Below are 21,580 nucleotides of genomic sequence, written 5' to 3' on the forward strand. Positions count from 1 at the left end.
GCTTATCAGCTGATCCGCTAAGCCGCTTAACAGCTGATCTGCTAAGCCGCTTATCAGCTGATCCGCTAAGCCCGCTAAGCCGCTAATAGCGCTAATCCGCTAAGACGCTAATGGGCTTGCTTCGCAAGACGAAAACACCGCAAGACGAAGAGACTCGCGGAACGGATTCTTTTCGTCTTGCGAGGCACCACTGTACTCTCCCCCAAGAGGCTCACCTGGTATCATTATTACATGTATTTACTTGCCAGGCAAAAACATTCAGCCTTACCCAAGCCTTTTGGTCATTAAATAATTTGTGGCCTGTTAAAGCTAAGCGATGGGCCAGCTATTATGGTAATTTTATTATTATGCTGTCTGTTATTTATTATGCTTTTTTATTGTGCTCCATAAAATACGTTCTTAATGTTGTACACTGCCTTGGGATCTTTTGATAAAGGGTGGTATATAAATTGAGTTGTTGTTGTTGTTATTCTCCCCCCTCACAGAGCTACCATTCCCAGAGTTCTCTGTGAAGAGATATTGATTGTTAAACCATTCTGAGAACTGTAGCTCTGTGAGAGAAATACTGTGGTACCTCAGGTTAAGTACTTAATTCATTCCGGAGGTCTGTTCTTAACCTGAAACTGTTCTTAACCTGAAGCACCACTTTAGCTAATGGGGCCTCCAGCTGCTGCTGTGCCACCGGAGCACGATTTCTGTTCTCATCCTGAAGCAAAGTTCTTAACCTGAAGCACTATTTCTGGGTTAGCGGAGTCTGTAACCTGAAGCATATGTAACCTGAAGCGTATGTAACCCGAGGTACCACTGTAGAAGTCCCCAGAGAACTCTCAGCACCCTTAAAAAAACTACAGCTCCCAGAATTCTTTGGGGGGAAGCAATGACTTTAAAGTGCTATCGTGGTGCCTTAAATGTATGGTGTGAAGATGGCCTAAAAGCCCTTGCGCCCTATCAGCGAAGATGCACCCACCCATTAGATAGTTAAGTCAGGCCTGCTTGGCTAACAGAAACCCTACTGATGGCTATGGGATGTTCCATGGTAGTCAAGGTAACCAAGAAGCAAACGATGGAACTAGGAGTGAGGTTTGACTCTAAAGAGAAGGCTTTTAAAGAGGATTCCAGGTTGTGAGCTTTTCATAAATCGAGAGGAAGCAGGGGTAGATTGCCATTTCTGGCCATGTCGAGAAATCCTGTCAGGAAACCACTGTTCAAAATGGGATCCGCTTAGAGAAAGCAAGTGCCGAAATAGAGGGAAGCCCCCAGACCTACTGACAGAGCTATGGGGTGGAACGAAGTCTTGGCTACCGGGTTCACAGTCTTCACTATCATTTTGCTTGTCTGTGCTGTCATGGATCACCACTGGATCCTAGTCGAGACCAAGATGCAGAATTACTACAGCGGCATTTGGAAAGTCTGTATCAAGCAGGTGTGCTCTGATCTCATTGCCGCTTCACGTAAGTTTCCCACACCTGTGGACAGCCCCAGATTCTTTTCCTCAGGAATTGGTCATTCAGAGGTTCACCTGTAAGGAAGGATATAAAAATCCACCTTTCCCCCATCCTACCTTGTGCTATTTTTTTTAGAAAAAGAGGTGCCAGAGCTCACCACAAACTTCTCCTTTGTTCTCTTAGAATGGCAATGGTGCACAACTGAGAGATACGGCAGCTGAGCTCCTGGGAGTTCTGGCTGGGGGAAAAGCCCTGCCTATATCACAGCTAAATTGTAAAAGATAAATAATGGCACAGGGGGGATGGATTTCCTAAATGCAGAATTTGGATTTGGGAATGGATGGGGGGGGCTTGCAATACCTTCCATTTGAAAGACCCTTTTTTAGTTCCTTCCCTTCGGAGTATCAGAATTCGCTTCAAAAAGTCAATTTGACAGCAGTAAAATCATTTTTATTTTATCATGACAAAATAATGGTACAGACAAGGTAAAATTCATTGCCTGCCCGCCCTCTCTGGGCTTGCCAGCCCTTTTTATACATTTGCAGAATAATGCCACCTGATTTCTGGGAAATCGTAATTTTACCAATTTCCTATGTCCTTATATGGGCTTGACCTTATATGGGCTTGCTTGCCTCCCTTCTCCCCTGCAATGGCCTCACCAGCCTCTCCACACCACGGCAATATATGTTCCTGAGTCTGATTATCTCTTACAACCTTGAATAATAAACATTTCAGTCTGCTCCATCAATGCCACCCTTGTTCTCCTGATGGACCTCGACATGTGTTCACACAGTAAAAATGTGTTTTGCACTAATAGCAAAAAGATGGGCTTTGTTTCTTGTGCCGCCTGTCTGGGGTACAATAATCCATTCAGCTTTTGCTCTTATCTTTTTACCCGCCTAAGCCAGTCATTCTGAGAGAGGAGAAAATGGCTCAAACAGTTTTTGGGATCATATAGAGAACAACATTCTAATGGCCCCTTCACAATGTGGCCCTCTAAGTCTCACAGTCTGGCCCTCAGCACTCTCCTTAGAACACACCTCTCAGTGGCCCTGCTGTGCCTCTCAAGTGTTATTCACCTGGCAGGAATGTGTCCTTGAACTGTGGCAATACCTCTTGCTTGTTGGGATAGAGAGGGGTGATTGTTGGTCTTCCTGTGTGTGGAAGCTGGCCTAACTGCACAAAGGTGCAACTTAGATAGTTGCTCAGAAGGGAATGAGCTCTCAGTCTGAAAAACGGTTCCTTCTATAAAAGGTACATTTCCTTGATGGAGAATTTGGGTTTGGGAAGAGACATGAGTGTGTGTGTGTGTGTGTGTGTGTATGAGAGAGAGAGAGAGAGAGAGAGAGAGAGAGAGAGAGAGAGAGAGAGAGAGAGAGAGAGAGAAGGCGACCATAGAAGAGCCTTGCTATTCCCCCACCTCTAATAAGTCTTCCTTTGTTTTCTGCCCCACCACTGCAGCCAATGTCTATGGTGCCCGGACGCTCCTGGTCTTAGCCCTTTTCTGTGGAATTGTTGGGGCCTCATTTATGACGTTCACTTACCGCTACTCCTCCCCTTTCACAATATACCGCTACCTGGTTGCTGCAATGGGATCTTTGATTGCAGGTATACACATATAAAGAAGTAGAAGAATGTTGCATTTCAGGGCACATACAGAATGAGCTTACATTAAGTCAGTCCATCTCTAACCTGGTTTTGGGGGTGGGCAGACAGCAAGTTGGAATGCTGGGTCATTTGTGTGGGAATGGGGTGGGGATTATTGTTTTGCTGCTTTGTTTTCCTTGCTTTTATCCCCTGTATTTTATTCTGTGAACTGCCCTGAGATCTTAGAATTAAGGGTGGTATAATAATAATAATAATAATAATAATAATAATAATAATAATAATAATAATTTGCATCAGAGCAGCAAGGACTTCTGCCTCCTGGTGGGGGAAATGAAGAGCAAGAGATGCGCCAGTGAGAGGACTTTCTGAACTCCAAGGACCCTCAGCCAGTGCCCAACCCAGTTGACCACTGGCACTAGGCTTGGGGCGCATCAATAGTCAAGCTCTCTCCCGAAGGAGCTCACCCACTTTCTCTCTCTCTCTTTTAGCTGGGGAACCTCAGATAAGCTCCTGGCAAAGCCCAAGTTCCTCAGGGCACAGTTTGGTTTGGTTCAGGGGGCACAAACCAAAAACTGGCCTAAAAAGTAGAAGCTAGATTGTTGCAGTTCTGCTGTCTCTCTTAAAACATTACAGGGGACCACACACTAAATTCCTCCTTCTGTTTTCCCTCCAGCTGCCTTGGTGTTCTTAGCTCTGAGCATTTACACCATCCGTATCTCCACACACTCCATCAGCAGAACAGGCAATATCACGTACCTGTGGTCTTTTTACATGGCCTGGACCTCCTGCCCTTCCTTCATTTTAAGCGGTGAGTCAGGAGGGAGAAGATATTCTGTCCGATTTGCATTTAAGGACAACTCTTGTTAGAATTTTGTGACGCAGTTCTTCAGCCAAACAACGTTGATCAAAAAAATGCATATATATTTGGGGAAAGTGTGCATTAAAATGGATATATTAGTGAAAATGATACATAAAAAGGCATTGTATTAGGAGAAAATGCTTGCAAACAACAACGGCACCATGTTAACTGCATACAAAATGTGTTCATTAAGATAAATTTGCCCTATAGTATTGAAGAATTTGCATTAGGATTTTTATTTTATTTTTTACTGCAAATTGCTGCAGAAATGTGGAGACCTGAATGCCACATTGGAAAAAACGAGAAACTGAGAAGAAACCAAAGTTGACTGATACTTCCATCCCTAGTGGGGAGGGAAGAGGATAATGTTTTAGGCTGCTTGTGGTGTGGTACGTTGGGGAGGAATAATAGGAAAATGGCTGTTCTGAGTGAACACCTGAGTGCTTAAACTGGGAAGGAGTTGCCATGCAAGTTTCTGTACCCAACACAAGCTATGCATCCAGCTCCTGTGTCTCGTGGACCTGCTGTCTTGGCAGTTCTAAAACCCTGTTCCAGCTCACAAAAAGGCCTGGCAGCAAGGTGGCCATTTTGGGGTAGCATCAGTTTATTCCTATTATCCTAATGTGTGTCAGGCACATGGATGTCTCTATCCCAAACGGGTATCGTTTACCTTTTATGGTTGGTGTCACATCACATTATTGTTCATTAGCCGGACAAAAAATGGTTCCTATTGAGAATTTGTGCAATTGCATTCAGGGCTGCTGCCATTTTCGCTTTTGGACTTTGAGACACCTGTATCTGCACATTCCTCTGTATTTTGCTACCTGTTAATGCTAATTCTTAAGGGACTCGGGTGGCACTGTGGTCTAAGCCACTGAGCCTCTTGAGCTTGCAGATCAGAAGGTTGGCAGCTCGAATCCCCGCGATGGGGTGAGCTCCTGTTGCTTGTTCCCAGCTCCTGCCAACCTAGCAGTTTGAAAGCACGCCAAAAAGTGCAAGTAGATAAATAGGTACCACTCCGGCAGGAAGGTAAACGGTGTTTCCGTGCGCTGCTCTGGTTTTGGTGTTCTGTTGCGCCAGAAGTGGCTTAGTCATGCTGGCCACATGACCTGGAAAAACTGTCTGTGGACAAAGGCCAGCTCCCTCGGCTTGTAAAGCGAGATGAGCGCTGCAACCCCAGAGTCATCTGCGACTGGACTTAACTGTCAGGGGTCCTTTACCTTTTCTTTTCTTTCCTTTTTTAATGCTAATTCAGCATTTTTATGCCTGTTGATGCTAAGGCCCTGGTTTTCATGCATCTACTTCTTTTTGTAATATGGATGTATATTTCTTAGAGTCAAGGTCATTCAGTTCCTGCTGCCTTCCCCTCCCCCTTTGCTTTGTCTTCGTCAGTGAATGTGTTTCCCCTCCCTTCTCTTTTGTGTTGTCTTTGGCTTGGACTGTATCCTGAGCTGGCCTCCCCATGAAACAGACTGGAGTCAGGAATGGAAGGGCTCATATATGCCTTGATGAGTTGCATTTCCCACCTCTGGACACTAGACGGCACAAGATCTCCTCCCCTGTGTGCACCAGTTCCAGTTCAGACTGTCTGCACATTGAGCATGAAGGGGCAAAGGGGGATACATGGGGCATTCAGCTACAACATGCTTAGAAGCCTCCCTGCTACCAGAAACCCTGATCTTAAAGCCAAGCATACTTTGGCCATGTCCACAACATACATGCAAAACACGCTTCGATCAGTTTCACAGTGATAGCTGCACTCGCCAAGTATCTTTGGGGACTGTAGTTTACTTAAAATACATAAAATGTGCTCTGGAAGAAATGCTGTAAGAGTTCTAATATGTGTATGTATGTATGTATGTATGTATGTGTACACACACACACACGCACACACACACACACACAAACACAGCCTACATGGCTCATGGTGCTGGTAATCCCAAGGTTGTAGGTTCGATTCCCGTATGTGACAGCTGCATATTCCTGCAAAGCAGGGGGTTGAACAAGATGACCCCCAGGGTCCCTTCCATATGATTCTATGATATAGCCTAGAGAGGAAGCTGCAAAAGTATGAGGTCACCACTGAAACTATATTAGCGTTTCAACTTTCCCCAAGGTCCAGGGGTAGGGGGAATCCGAAATTCTTGTCTTTAATCTGGATTCCACCCTGCCAAGTTCCTATCCAGGAACTGTGCTGGAAATTCAGAATGCCAGATTCATTCTCAGGATTACCAAACTGTCAGTCCTACTCAGGGAATATTTGCACCTTATGCTGGTGCCGTCATCTTTTTTTGCTTGCATAGGTTTTAGGTCTCCTTCCAGATCAAGGCAAGCCATTGAGTAGATCCCTGAAACAAGGGATCAAGGAATAAGAAAATAAATTCTAAATGAAATATCTAATGTGCCGCTTCACCACTTTGTGCTGCTACTGCCACTTCCCTTCCCCACCCCTTCTGTAGGTTTGTTCAGCCTGATGGCACATCAGCGTTTGCTGGTGCACGGATCCAGTTTCTCAGATGGAGAAAGCTCCACAACCACTTCGAGCTCCTCAGAATGGACCTCAAGCTCATCGAGCTATTTGGAGGATTCAGGAGGGGAAAGAAAGACGTCTGTATCAGCAAGGCGGTCCCTTCATAAATAATGGAGAGGGGTGCTTGTCTGTGTTGTGTTTGTCGGGGGTATATGGGTCCCAAGCAATCCTTTGTGCTTCAGAAATTGTCAGTGCATGTACAGGAGATGGGGGTGGGGGAGAGAGAGGAGATGCCTCCTTGGATGTAAACAAATATTTGTAAATTGTATGCTGCCTTGTTGGGGTGGGGTGGGAGGGATGAAAGTGTGGTTTGTAAATTCTTAAATAAATGAATAGTGCCACTGTCTAGTCTTCAGTCAGTCTGTTTGTTTGTTTGTTTTTTTGGATAGTGGATATGTTGCTTATACTACAGCAAGGCAACGTAGATTAAAACAAACAGCAAATACAAAAACATTGCAAAAACACGCACCACAGATGCGTTGACAATTGAATGAAGCATCCTTTGGGGAATCAAAATTCAAATTGTATCTAAAAATCAAGAACAGGGATAAGGGGAAACAAGCATCGCAAATAACCAAACCTCTGTAAACACCACAAAGTAAGATGCTACAAATTGTGGTTTTATATTCTAAACTACCTTGTGACCCTTGGATGAAGCACAGTATAAAAATTGTAATTATGATGATGATGGAAAATGAAATAAAACTAAAAACTATGAGTACATTTTACTCAAAGTAGGCCCACTCTGAAATTAATGGACCTTAGTTAGTCCTGGCCATTAATTTCAATGGGGCTACTCTGAGCAGGAATAACATTGGATACAACCCGTAAGATATGATTGTCCGTTGGGCCAAAAAAGACAGGAATCAGCTTAGTCTTCTCAGTCACTGCCCCTGCCCCTATTATATTATTACCATATTTTTCGCTCTAGAAGACGCACCAGACCACAAGACGCACCTAGTTTTTGGAGGAGGCAAACAAGAAAAAAAAATATTCTGAATCTCAGAAGCCAGAACAGCAAGAGGGATCGCTGCGCAGTGAAAGCAGCAATCCCTCTTGCTGTTCTGGCTTCTGGGATAGCTGCGCAGCCTGCATTCACTCCATAAGACGCACACACATTTCCCCTTACTTTTTAGGAGGGAAAAAGTGAGTCTTATAGAGCAAAAAATATGGTAATTATCATTATCATTGCCACCATCAATCATCACCAATAACGCCAGCATTACATTTAAGACCTGCCCTTCACTGATAGGGGCCAGGGCAGGTTAATAGAGATTTAAAATTCAAGATCAAAAACAGTTTGAACAAATCACCACCACAGTAAATAAATCAACCCTGCGCCAGGCCGCTTCCTACCCCCTCAACCCAAAGAAGTAAAGGAAGTCAAGATTCCACGGCAGTTGAGACCAGCCTAGAAGTATCTGCAGGAGCCTGAACTGTTGCACAGACACTCTAGGAACCACTGTGTCTCCACAAGTTCTCGGTGGTCCTCAGTGGCTGCTTCTTCCCCCTAGCGAAGATGCCCCCAGCCAATGCCTGCCAGTGGCTCCGTGTGAGCTTGCCCTATCGAGCCACCACAGCCGCCTCTACTTGCATCAGTTTCCTCCTCCTCTCCATCTCCCTGCTTAGCCCCTCCTGGATGGAAATCATTGTCCCAGACACGAACGGGCCTCCTAACCCCGTGGCCAACAAACTCTGCAACAACGTGGCCTGCACTCAACTGAGCAGGAGCAGTGGTAAGGAGGTGCACCGGTGCCCAGTCATCTCAGTCCTACACCTCCTGGCACTCCGCCCCAAACACAAGCAACCCTCTTCTCTTGCCCCATGGCTGCATGGCTCCAGTCCTGGGGGATCTGCCCTTCAGGAGATGTCTAAGTCAGTTTTTGGATCTCCAGCGAGATCCCATGCCAACATGTACTGATGTGTAAGCCCAAGGGAAGCTAGGTGTTTTGAAATGTTTATTTCATTTATTTCCCGAGGAGATAAACAATTTGCTTCAAATCCCCGAGACGGGGTGAGCTCCCGTTGCTCAGTCCCTGCTCCTGCCAACCTAGCAGTTCGAAAGCACATCAAAGTGCAAGTAGATAAATAGGTACCACTCTGGCGGGAAGGTAAACGGCGTTTCCGTGTACTGCTCTGGTTCGCCAGTACTGGCTTAGTCATGCAGGCCACATGACCTGGAAGCTGTACGCCGGCCAATAAAGCGAGATGAGCGCCGCAACCCCAGAGTCATCCACGACTGGACCTAATGGTCAGGGGTCCTTTTTGTTGCTGCATGCAACCCCAATCTCCAAGCAGTGCGAGATTCCAGGGCCCAGGGTTTGTGTTTCCTTTGGAATGAAGGACAGCAGAGACTATGGTATCTTTATGATTTATGGTTTGTTTACACATATATGCAACCTGAGCCTACGGTCCACAGAATTAACAACCCAAGAGAGCTTGCTTCCCCCATAGCTACAGCCTTGGATTCAAACAGAAAACAAACATCGTTTGCTCTCTCTCTCTCTGTTTTGCTTCCAGCTCACATCACTCTACTTCCTGTTCACAGTCCTGGCTTTATCCTCCTAACTACCCAGAGTTGAGGGATGGTAGAACTCCACCCAATTGCCATCTCCCATAGAGCTGCTTCCTTTGTTCCCCTTAATGGCCCATCACCCAAGCAATCGCCTTAACAGGACGCTAACCTGACTGTCCCAAGAATTAGAAGGCTTGATTAGCTTTTAACACTTATTTGATACAGGGATTAGGAGGGGTGTCTGCGAACAACCTAACACTGTACCTCCAAACTCATAACTAATATATATATATATATATATATATATATATATATATATATATATATATATGCAGGTTTTGGTGTCCTCGGGTGTCTTCCCGTGTAAAAGTTGGGGTGTCTAGGCGACGTTTCGACGAGGTCTCACTCGTCATCTTCAGGCTGGTGCTTTCGGCTTCTTGTTACTGGAACAGAGCAGGATCTCAGTGTTTGAGTTCCTATAAATACTGTTGAGGGGGTGTGGTGTATAACCTCCAATGTTCTGGGCAGAGAGGAAGTTCCCAGGCTAGTGTGCCTTTTCTTCTTTTGTTCCTTAATTACTTGAGGGATATCTTGAGTGATTTCTTGAGTGATATCCTGAGTACCACTTAGGTGGGTCATTAGGTGTGGATTAGTTGCTAAAGTCTTTGTGTCTTGACCTCTTGAACTTTGTGAAGAGTTTTTCTGAGAAGATGGCTGTACTGCACTTAGTTGTGCTCTGGCTTGGCTTCGTGTATAGGGGCGAGCTGTGGTTTTGTGGCCTGTGTCAGCCAGATCTGTGTAGGGATTGCAGGGGGGTGCAGCATCCGGAGGTGCCACCATGGTTTGGCTACTGGATGGTGTCTGTAATTTATCTGTGGAGAGGGTCTGGGTTTGGGTCTGGTGTGGTTGATTGGTGATGGCGTTCTGTGTGCCTCTGGATCTGGTGTCAGCCTCTGGATCTGGTGTCAGATAGAAGGAGCACCCATGGGATCACCCCTCTCACCGGTCATCGCAAACCTGTACATGGAACACTTTGAAACCAATGCTTTAGACAAGTCAGAACACAAACCCAAACTTTGGCTCAGATATGTTGACGGCACCTTTGTAATTTGGCCACACGGGAAGGAAAAACTGGATAGCTTCCTCACACATCTCAACAGCCTACACCCCAAAATACAATTCACTATGGAAATAGAAGCCAACAACCAACTTCCCTTCCTTGACGTCCTAATCTACAAAAAACCTGATGGCTCCCTAGGACACACTATCTACCGGAAAAAAACACACACCAACCGCTACTTACATGCACAATCACACCACCACCCTGCACAAATAAACTCCGTAGCCAAGACTCTCATCTCCAGAACCAAACGCCTGGCTGACAAAGACCACTTGACAACTGAGTTACAGAATCTCTCAAATGTGTTAATTGCCAATGGATACCAGCAAAACAGGGTTACGAAGCTAATCCAAAAAGAAACACCCCCCAAAAACCAAGACACAGAAGAAAACAATGGCATGGCCCTCCTTCCTTATATCAAGGGCACTACAGATAAAATTAGCAAAATCCTCCATAAACACAATATCAAAACAGCCTTTTGCACCAACCAAAAAATAGCCAATATCCTCAGAAACCCCAAGGATAAAATCCAGTTGGAAAACCAAGGGGTCTATGAAATACCCTGCAAAGTCTGCCCAGCCACGTACATTGGACAAACAAACAGACGAATAAATGCACGTATCGCAGAACACAAGAATGCCGTCAAAAAAGAAGAAAAAACTTCCTCTCTTTTCCAACACATGAAAGAAACAGGACACGAAATTAATTTTGCAGATTCCAAATTGCTCTTTAACATGGAACATCACCACAAGAGAATAATCATGGAAGCCATCGAGATAGAGAAACACCCTCACAACATGAACAAGCGTGACGACACATCCCGCTTGCCAGACATCTGGAAATTAGCCCTCCCCACAAAAACTGACACCAGATCCAGAGGCACACAGAACGCCATCACCAATCAACCACACCAGACCCAAACCCAGACCCTCTCCACAGATAAATTACAGACACCATCCAGTAGCCAAACCATGGTGGCACCTCCGGATGCTGCACCCCCCTGCAATCCCTACACAGATCTGGCTGACACAGGCCACAAAACCACAGCTCGCCCCTATACACGAAGCCAAGCCAGAGCACAACTAAGTGCAGTACAGCCATCTTCTCAGAAAAACTCTTCACAAAGTTCAAGAGGTCAAGACACAAAGACTTTAGCAACTAATCCACACCTAATGACCCACCTAAGTGGTACTCAGGATATCACTCAAAAAATCACTCAAGATATCCCTCAAGTAATTAAGGAACAAAAGAAGAAAAGGCACACTAGCCTGGGAACTTCCTCTCTGCCCAGAACATTGGAGGCTATACACCACACCCCCTCAACAGTATTTATAGGAACTCAAACACTGAGATCCTGCTCTGTTCCAGTAACAAGAAGCCGAAAGCACCAGCCTGAAGATGACGAGTGAGACCTCGTCGAAACGTCGCCTAGACACCCCAACTTTTACACGGGAAGACACCCGAGGACACCAAAACCTGCATTCCTGTACCCGTGAAAATCTACGAAAGCATATATATATATATATATATATATATATATATATATATATATTCGGCTATATCTATGTATCTATCTACTTATCTATCATCTCCATATCATGATCTGAAGCAATTTGATATGGAGCAGAGATTTGCTGATTATTGTTAACAACTGTCAGGTGACTGAATTTTTAAAAATCCAAACATTATAGAGAGATTTGGTCTTGGGGCATAGCTGTCAACATTTTACTTTTTTTAAGGGGAATTCCCTTATTCTGAGTAGGATTCCTCGCAAGAAAAGGGAAAAGTTGACAGCTATGCCCAGGGACATGATAAGGCACCTCCAAAAGTTCAGCCCCTGAACATGCCAGCCTATGGGGAGCAAGACCCTCTTAAGGTATCTTGGTCCGAAATTATTTAGGGCTTTGAACTCTAGCTCCCAAACTTTGAAGCTGGCCTGGGGACAGAGAGCTGGTGCAGATGCTATGGCACTGTTGTTACAAGCTGTCGGAAAGTTACTGATAATGATGATTTGTACAAGTGTCTACAACCGTCAGCGCCTCCTGAGAACTAGAGCTGTCAAGAGTGATGTTTAGAAGAGGAAACCACATCCCATTTGCTGCCTCCTGAGAGCTGAGCTGTTGAGCCGTCAAGAGGCAGCTTTAAGAAAGAAACACTCCTACCCTCTGGAACAGAGGTCAGGTGCAATGTTATTTAAAGCAAGTAGGCATATTTACAACTGATGATGCATCTATTTGCTTGATTTTTTTTTCTAATCCTCTCCACCCACCCACCTCAACACCCCCTTTCCTTCCAATAAGCCTGGAGTAGCATGTGCAAATTTTCTCCTCCCTCGCCCATTTTCATGCTCACAACAGCTCTGAAACTAGATTATGGTGAGAAATAGTGGCCCCAACTCCCAGTAAGAGATCCAGTAGGGATTTGAACTTTTCCACATCTTTAAGAATGCATCTTCTGTTTAGGGATTGATGGATATTGGAATTATGTATGTCCATATTTTTTGCTCTATAGGACGCACCGGACCACAAGACGCACCTAGTTTTAGAGGGGGAGAACAAGGGAAAAAAATCTCTCCCTCTCTGCGCAGCGCCCCTTCAGCTCAGCAGCAGGAGAAGTGGAGCCCCTTCCATTTCTCCTCCTGCTTCGCTGAAGGGGCGCTACGCAGAGAGGGAAAGCTGCGTAGTGCCTCTCCAGCGAAGCGAAGCCAGGAGAGCAACGCGAAGCCTCCGGAGTGCAGCGGGAGCTCGCGCTGCAATCCGGAGGCTTCGCGTTGCTTTCGCTGAAGCCATGGAGCCTGTATTCGCTCCATAACATACACACACATTTCCCCTTAATTTTTGGAGGGGAAAAGGCGCGTCTTATAGAGCGAAAAATACGGTAGATAAGGAAGGGAGAACCCAACCATGTGGCCAAAGTGTTTTTGTTTTGTTTTGCCAAGTGGGACTGTGTTCCTGAACTCTGATCATGCCTCTGGTTAAGGGTTTCCCAAACTTGGGTCTCCAGCTGCTTTTGGACTACAATTCCCATCATTCCTGACCACTGGTCCTGCTAACTAGGGATGATGGGAGTTGTAGTCCAAAGACAATTGGAGACCCAAGTTTGGGAAACCCATTTGAGCTTCTCTAGATGGAGGCCAGAGTGCTGCTGCTGGTCAGTGTTGACAAAACTAATTTAGACAAACCAGTGGTCCTTCTTGCTTCCTATGTTCCATACCCCAGTAATAAACATTCTATACAGGACATTCTATTCAAAGATCTCAAAGTAGCTGTCTTATTAGAAAGGAATTTCAGAAATAGACTGGAAAGAGAAGTTGCTGAATTGCAACTTATTAGCAAACTTAAAACCATGGAGAGACCTGGTCTGAATAGAGACATTGGATTCTTATATTATTATACATGATAAAGCTATTTTTAGCCATCTCACCCCTTGCTTTTTCCTGTAAGACCAATTGCAGTCGTTAACAGTCATCAACAGGTTTACCACACCTATCAGCCAATCACCCATTCCCACCACCCTTCTGAGTAATACCCCTCCCCACCCTCTCACTATATGTAAGGGTCTGGTGACTTCTGTTTCAGTGTATCTGAAGAAGTGTGCATGCACACAAAAGCTCATACCAATAACAAACTTAGCTGGTCTCTAAGGTGCTACTGGAAGGATTTTTTAAATTTTTGTTTCGACTACGGCAGACCAACATGGCTACCACCTGTAACTTGTCTGGACATGTTTGCTAAGGTTGAACTAGTATAATTCCTGTCTTCCCCTCCCCTTTGGTGACATGTCAGTGATGTAAAGATGATATATCAATGATGCTGTGTGAACTGTATTCTGGGATGTGGTGGGAAGTTTTAAAAGTCAATGTCGCTCCATGCTCTGGGTTCACTCGCTGCTGTTCATAGAATCATAGAGTTGGAAGAGAGCACAAGGGCCATCGAGTCCAACCCCCTGCCAAGCAGGAAACACCATCAGAGCACTCCTGACATATGGTTGTCAAGCCTCTGCTTAAAGACCTCCAAAGAAGGAGACTCCACAACACTCCTTGGCAGCAAATTCCACTGTCGAACAGCTCTTACTGTCAGGAAGTTCTTCATAATGTTTAGGTGGAATCTTCTTTCTTGTAGTTTGGATCCATTGCTCCGTGTCCGGTTCTCTGGAGCAGCAGAAAACAACCTTTCTCCCTCCTCTATGTGACATCATTTATATATTTGAACATGGCTATCATATCACCCCTTAACCTCCTCTTCTCCAGACTAAACATGCCCAGCTCCCTTAGCCCTTCCTCATAAGGCAGCGTTTCCAGGCCTTTGACCATTTTGGTTGCCCTCCTCTGGACACGTTCCAGTTTGTCAGTGTCCTTCTTGAACTGTGGTGCCCAGAACTGGACACAGTACTCCAGGTGAGGTCTGACCAGAGCAGAATACAGTGGCACTATTACTTCCCTTGATCTAGATGCTATACTCCTATTGATGCAGCCCAGAATTGCATTGGCTTTTTTAGCTGCCGCGTCACACTGTTGGCTCATGTCAAGTTTGTGGTCCACCAAGACTCCGAGATCCTTTTCACATGTACTGCTCTCAAGCCAGGTGTCCCCCATCTTGTATTTGTGCCTCTCATTTTTTTTGCCCAAGTGCAATACTTTACATTTCTCCCTGTTAAAATTCATCTTGTTTGTTTTGGCCCAATTCTCTAATCTGTCAAGGTCGTTTTGAAGTGTGATCCTGTCCTCTGGGGTGTTAGCCACCCCTCCCAGTTTGGTGTCACCTGCAAATTTGATCAGGATGCCCTTGAATCCATCATCCAAGTCGTTGATAAAGATGTTGAATAAGACCGGGCCCAAGACAGAACCACGTGGCACCCCACTAGTCACTCTTCTCCAGGATGAAGAGGAACCATTGATGAGCACCCTTTGGGGTGAACCTGTTGAACCTGTTGCTAAACAATAAAGGATCTAAGTCTACTTACAGCTGTTTTGCTCCAAATTGCTTGGCTGGGAGCTGGTACCCCAACGAGCTGGGCTGTCTCAACCCAGAATTTTCCTTAACCAGTATAACTTTTAAAACTCACTTGTAATAAGATGAAGGAGGTTTTAAAATTAAGTATACTGTTAAGTATACAGTAGTACCTTGGGTTACAGACACTTCAGGTTACAGACACTTCAGGTTACAGACTCCGCTAACCCAGAAATAGTACCTCGGGTTAAGAACTTTGCTTCAGGATGAGAACAGAAATTGTGCGGAGGTGGCACAGCGGCAGCAGGAGGCCCCGTTAGCTAAAGTGGTACCTCAGGTTAAGAACAGTTTCAGGTTAAGAACAGACCTCCGGAACGAATTAGGTTCTTAAGCTGAGGTACCACTGCATAAGGTTTTATGGACGTGCATGAACCAGTATATTATAATGGAACCAAGAGGAGGAGTGGAGGGAAGTCGACCAAAAATTATGGTTTAATTTGGTTATTATTATTTTTTCTGCTGCCCCCCCCCCCCCGTTTTGTTATTTTTGGAAAATCAAAAAAATGTTATAAAAAAATTAACCATCTAGGGGTTCTTTACCCTTTTCACCCTTTATGAAACCAATGGACTTAAGCCACCTGCATGCAGGCATTCTCCAGCATTTCAGACAGGACACAAAGCATGAACAATCCGTATTAATCTTTCTCTCCCTGGCAGGTATCATGAGAGTTTCGAGAATCCTCCTGGCACTCGCTACGGTCACTGGCTTCGTGGCAGCCATCTCCCTCCTCATCTCCTGCCAATGCCTGAGGCGTTGTGGGGGACCTTCCAACATGCTGGTGTCCTCAGCAGCAAGCTTCACCACAGGTGAGAAATCGTGTTCTCCTTCATGGAGAGCACGTGTTGCGGTGGGGTCTGCTGAGCCACCCCTCTGTTACCAGGCAGGGTCTCTAAAGATGGCCTGGGGCAGTGATTGGTTCACTGGGTTGCTGGGGTAAAAGTTATGTTGCAATTTTGGTGGGAGGGGTAAAATGTTTAAATACTCTGCATGCAGCCTGGAGCTTTCTCTTTGCTGTGTGCAACGGATCACCCGCCCACCCGCCCTTGAGTAAGGGGTTGTTGCTTTGACCTTGCTATGCCTGTCATGGGGTCGTCTGCTTTGGAGCGGGGGCCTGGTAGGAATTTTGTCCATCTGGCTGATTGGTTGGGCCATTTGGTTTTTGCCTACTGCGTAGCAAATCGTCACAACTTGTAAGGTTGCGGTTAGGCATTGGTTATAAATTGGTGGAGGAGGGGTTAGGATAGGCTGGGCCTGCCCCTCCATGGAGGGGTTAGGATAGGCTGGGCCTGCCCCTCCATGGTTGCTGCGGAAAGGGAATTCCGTTAAAGGAATCCTTTTCGTCCAATCCCTGGAATGGGACTAGGGCCGGCAAGCCTTCGGGGAGCAGGCGGGTGAGAGTTGAGGGTCTGTGTCTCAGCTCCAATTCTTCCCCGACTTGCTTTCCCCCGCACTGTCTTTCGGTGGTGCCCGGAAGTCAGTTCTGTCCCCAGGCGGGGGGACAGATAGTCTTAACCAATGCCTAAACAACCACTCACGGTTTTATATTTAAATAAAGTTGTGGCCAAAATTATGCCAAAAACCTTAAACAAAAATTAAGTGTGCGTTGTGAGTTATTTGGGGGGTGGCTTGGGGACCTCGACACGCAAAGAGATCTCCCCCTAGTTTCAGGAAGGGCTCAGTGGCACAACAAATGCTCATATGCAAAAGGTCTCAGGTTTAAGGCTTCATAGGTCAAAACCAGCACTTTGAATTGGGCCCAGAAACTAACCGGCAGCCAGTTCAGTCGGCCCAGATTTGGTGTAAAATGCTCACCCCATTGGGCAGCCTGGCCATCAAATTCTGCACCAGCGTTCAATCCCAGCATCTGCTGGTTGGCCGGGGAAATCCTCTGTCTGGAACCTTGCAGGGCAGCTGCCAGTCAGTGTAGACAATACTAAGCTTGTGTTGCCTGTGGCTTCGTGGTAGAGGAATTTGTTTTGCACGCAGAAGGTCCTTGGTTCAATCTCTAGGGAGGGCTGGGAGGGAACCCAAGAGAGCCTCTGCCAGTCAGTGTAGAGACCATTGGCAGGCAAACTAAGGCCCGGGGGCCAGATCTGGCCCAATCGCCTTCTAAATCCGGCCCGCGGACAGTCTGGGAATCAGCGTGTTTTTACATGAGTAGAATGTGTCCTTTTATTTAAAATGCAGCTCTGGGTTATTTGTAGGGCATAGGAAATCGTTCATTTCCCTCCCTTCAAAATACAGTGGGTGCTCGGGTTGCGAACGTGATCCATGCGGATGCATGTTCGCAACCCGCAGCATTTGCAAGCTACATCTGCTCATCTGCGCATGCGCGGGTTGCGACAAAGCACTTATGCGCATGCGCAAAGCACAATTTAGTGCTTCTGCACATGCGTGCCTGCCAAAACCTGGAAGTAACCTGTTCTGGTACTTCCGAGCTTCGACAGTCCGCAACCCAAAAAAACGCAACCTGAAGCGGACGCAACATGAGGTATGACTGTATAGTCCGGCCCCCCACAAGGTCTGAGGGACAGTGGACCGGCCCCCTGCTGAAAAAGTTTGCTGACCCCTGGTGTAGACGGTACTAAACCAGATTGTCCAATGGTTTGGCTCAGTATATGAGAGCTTCCTACCTTCCTGTGCATTCACAAGGCTTATTTTGCATGCTTAAAGCCTCCATTCAACAGGTTCATGAAAAAACCTGGATCAAATGGATCCCCCATCCCTACTCAGGTGGCATCTCTAACTCACTTTTACTCTTTGTTAGGCATCTTCGGCTTTGTCACAATGGCCTCATACACAGTCGACATGACCCAGAAAGATTTGAGTTCTGTCGGCCACCTTCACTTCACATGGAGTTTCTGCCTCGCCTGGCTGGTGTTCACCCTCTATGTCATGAATGGTGAGCTTTGTTAAGCCACAGTTTCTTGGGGCATCCCTACTGGGAAACCGTGGTTCAAGTACTGCTAACAGGCCAGGATGTTATATTAAGCCATCACTTATTAGGACAGCAAAGTGGAAGGTGGATCGGAGCCAGCAGGACATCCTCTCATGTAAGCCCTATGGCAGGCATGGTCAGTCTCTTAGGCCTGTGACCTCCTTGGGAGTTTTGAGTGAGTGCCGAGGCACTACCCCCTCTGATCAATTCTCTCCCTTCTCCTACAGGTCAGCCACCCCTCTGGGGGACTAAAAGAGAGTTAAAGTTTAGGTTTCCCAGGGTATGTGGGTCAAAGTCAGATGCAGTGGAATTAATCAGATCCTTGCCTTGAACAGGACATAGAGCTGAAAACGGAAGTTGGGAAGGGCGTCATTCTACCAACTCCTTCCTTCTAATCTCTGCACTTTTTGAGAAAGAAAAAGCTAACCATCCTCACCATCTCAAAACCAAGGAGGCTTCGTGGACAGCAGGGGAAGATCACAGGGGCATCGCTGTGCCCATGGGCACCGCATTGGTGCCCCCTGCCCTGTGGAAATGAACAGGAACCACACAGGCCCTTTTGCAGAGCTCATGTTCTTTCCCGTTTGGCTTACGCAGGAGAGCTTCCTTGATCCCCATAATTTAACAGCTCTCAGTGTGTTTCCCATTTCCAAACCTGGGGACCCAAATGCTTTCAGTGTGGCTTGTATTATTACTGTTATGCACTGTGAGGATGAGTAATTGGGAAGTGCCTGTTACCCTGAGCTCCTAGGAGGAAGGGAGGGACAAAACTGCAACTAATCAATTCAGTTCAACTTAAAAAAATAGAAAAGGAATATGGTCCTTCTTTTCTCCCCGCAGGTTTCTTTAGCTTGATGACACATTTGCTGACAATACAATCTGGCAGTGAACAACATTTCAACACAATCCTCTTGGAAGGGAGCATGCAGCAACCTGCGGCTGGGGACCACACAGCTATGGGGCTGTCAGTTCTCCAAGGTCAGGGACTGGCTGCTCCACCTGCAAGAAGCCCCCTCTCAAGCCCATCCATCTGTCTTAATTCCACCATAATCTAAACTCTTCAACCTGATAGTTTCTCATTTCCTCCCATGCTATTTTTTATTTTATTTTATTTTATTTTGAATCCGCATTGTCTATTAAAAAAAATTATCCATCCTACTGCTTCTCTTGTATTATTATTATTATTATTTTAATATTCCAATGTCTGATTTTTTAAAGAAAAACCAACACCTAAATCTTGCAATAAAGTTGTTTTGCATTTTCAGTGCCTGGTCTGTAACAGTTCCATCTCTCTCCCCAACCTCCCACCTCCTTTTAGGTAAGTACAGCCAAAGAAAGCTGTCCATTTCACCAGGAACTTTTAGGGTCTAACAACTCTCTGCACCCTTAACAAACTACAGTTCCCAGGATTCTTTGGGGGAATGCCATGGCTGCTTAAAAGTGACATGGGGCTGCTTCAAATGTGTAGTGCGGATGGAGCCTTGGAGTGCTTTAAAAATTATAATCCATCGCTCTAAACGGGTTTTCCCCTGACTGTGCTCCCGAGTACGATGCAGTGTTTCTCTTACGTTCTGAAAAAATGGGTGGCATCAGCACAGCATATGGAAAATTGTGATAGATTAAATATTTTCCAGCATGGTGGATGTGTAATAATAGTGAAACTGTCAGCTACTAACTTTCTAAGGGGCAGAGGAGCCCTATTAGGAGGGAGGAGGAAAGTGACAACTCTTGTAACTGGGTGTGCTATGCATAGAATGTGTGTGTGTGTGACAGAGAGAGAGAGAGAGAAATAACCCTATTAAAAACAGAAGTGAAAACACTTCAAACCATTTAAAAGCATACAAAAATGAAGTAGAACACCCATCCTCAAAAGACCTTGCCACAACGGCCAGTTAGTGGCCTAAAACCTGTGGGAACAAAAAAAAGTATTTGCCTGCTGGTGAAAGGAAAGCAGAGTGGCAGACAATCTAGCCTCCTGTGGAAGGGAGTTCCACAGGCCCTCTCTTTTGTCCTCACTGAGCAGGCCTGTGAAGGGGGTGGGGCCAAGAAGATCGCAAAGCCCAGGCAAGCTCACATAGGGAGATAGCCTGGACCTAAGCTGTGTGGAGGGACGTGGGTGGCGCTGTGGGTTAAACCACAGAGCCTAGGGCTTGCCAATCATAAGGTCAGTGGTTTGAATCCCCGCGATGGAGTGAGCTCCCGTTGCTCGGTCCCTGCTCCTGCCAACCTAGCAGTTCGAAAGCATGTCAAAGTGCAAGTAGATAAATAGGTGCTGCTCTGGCGGGAAGTTAAATGGCATGCTGGCCACATGACCCAGAAGCTGTATGCCGGCTCCCTTGGCCAATAAAGAGAGATGAGCGTCGCAACCCCAGAGTCATCCGCGACTGGACCTAACGGTCAGGGGTCCCTTTAAGCTGTGTGGAGACTAATTGCCTTTCTTTTCTTTCTTTTCTTTTTTAATTTTTTTTATTTTCAATGCAACATTACAACAAAAATTACAAACATTGAATCCAAAATAAAACAGTACAAACAAAATGAAAAGAAAGATAAGATTTTGGAGAAAATAAAAGAATTAGAGAAGCTAAGAGTAAATCCGAAGTTACAGCCGATTCTGAGAGAAATTAAACTTCTCCAGGCACAATATTCCAAACTGATAAATCAGGAAATAGAATGGAAGATTAAATCAATGAAACAAAAAACGTTCGAATCGGCAAATAAATGTGGGAAACTGCTGGCTTGGCAGTTGAAGAAGAGACAAAAGCTGAATATAGTAACAAATTTGGAAATTGAAGGAAGAAATATCCAGAACCCCGTGGAAATCAGAAAATCTTTTCAGAAATATTTCAAGAAATTATATACTCAAGGGCCGCAAAATGAGGCTGAGATTGAACAATTTTTGAAAAAAAACAGTCTTAAAAAATTTACACAAGAAAATAGATTACTCCTGAATAGTCAAATAACACGACAAGAAATCGAACATGCCATTCAGAACATGAAGCTGGGCAAATCTCCAGGGCCAGACGGCTTGACCTCCAAGTATTATAAGACAATGAGTGACTATTTGATTCAACCTTTGATGGAGGTCAGCAATGAAATTTTGCAGGGAAAGAAGGCGCCGGAATCGTGGAAGGAAGCTTTTATCACGTTGATACCAAAATCAGAAACTGAAAAGACACAACTTAAGAACTACCGCCCCATCTCCCTTTTAAATGTGGATTACAAAATATTTGCTGATGTTTTAGCAGGCAGACTCAAAAGAGTTTTAAATGAAGTTATTCATAAAGACCAGGCCGGCTTTCTCCCAGGTAGACATATGTTTGCAAACACAAGGAACATTATTGACATTTTGGAACTTTTGCAAACAGATATAAACACTAAAGCAGTGCTGATTTTCATAGATGCGGAGAAGGCCTTTGACAACATCTCCTGGAAATTCATGAAGGGAAATTTAAAAGAAATGGGAGCGGGGCGGGGTTTTGAAAATGGGATTGATGCAATATATTCAGAACAAAAAGCTAAATTGATAGTTAACAATGTGGTAACGGAAGAATTTAA

The 21,580-nt window shown here is 45.5% G+C and overlaps 3 protein-coding genes across 3 annotated transcripts in view; 2 read left to right on the forward strand and 1 right to left on the reverse strand.

Annotated features, from left to right (window-relative positions):
* The window catches only part of LOC309375319 (uncharacterized protein), a 282,552-nt gene that overhangs the window by 43,914 nt on the left and 217,058 nt on the right, over positions 1 to 21,580 (reverse strand). The gene's annotated exons all lie outside the window — the stretch shown is intronic.
* LOC309375298 (protein NKG7-like) lies at positions 911 to 6,786 on the forward strand. Its single transcript, XM_081920973.1, has 4 exons — positions 911 to 1,451; positions 2,907 to 3,053; positions 3,727 to 3,861; positions 6,372 to 6,786. Exons 1-4 carry the CDS (start codon positions 1,277 to 1,279, stop codon positions 6,551 to 6,553), a joined length of 639 nt encoding a protein of 212 aa, XP_081777099.1. The 5' UTR covers positions 911 to 1,276; the 3' UTR covers positions 6,554 to 6,786.
* LOC309375287 (uncharacterized protein) lies at positions 7,840 to 19,183 on the forward strand. Its single transcript, XM_081920947.1, has 4 exons — positions 7,840 to 8,178; positions 15,744 to 15,893; positions 17,855 to 17,989; positions 18,866 to 19,183. Exons 1-4 carry the CDS (start codon positions 7,962 to 7,964, stop codon positions 19,078 to 19,080), a joined length of 717 nt encoding a protein of 238 aa, XP_081777073.1. The 5' UTR covers positions 7,840 to 7,961; the 3' UTR covers positions 19,081 to 19,183.

This window comes from Podarcis melisellensis, assembly GCF_964234715.1.
Source record: "Podarcis melisellensis genome assembly, chromosome: 8".
Lineage (NCBI taxonomy): Eukaryota > Metazoa > Chordata > Lepidosauria > Squamata > Lacertidae > Podarcis > Podarcis melisellensis.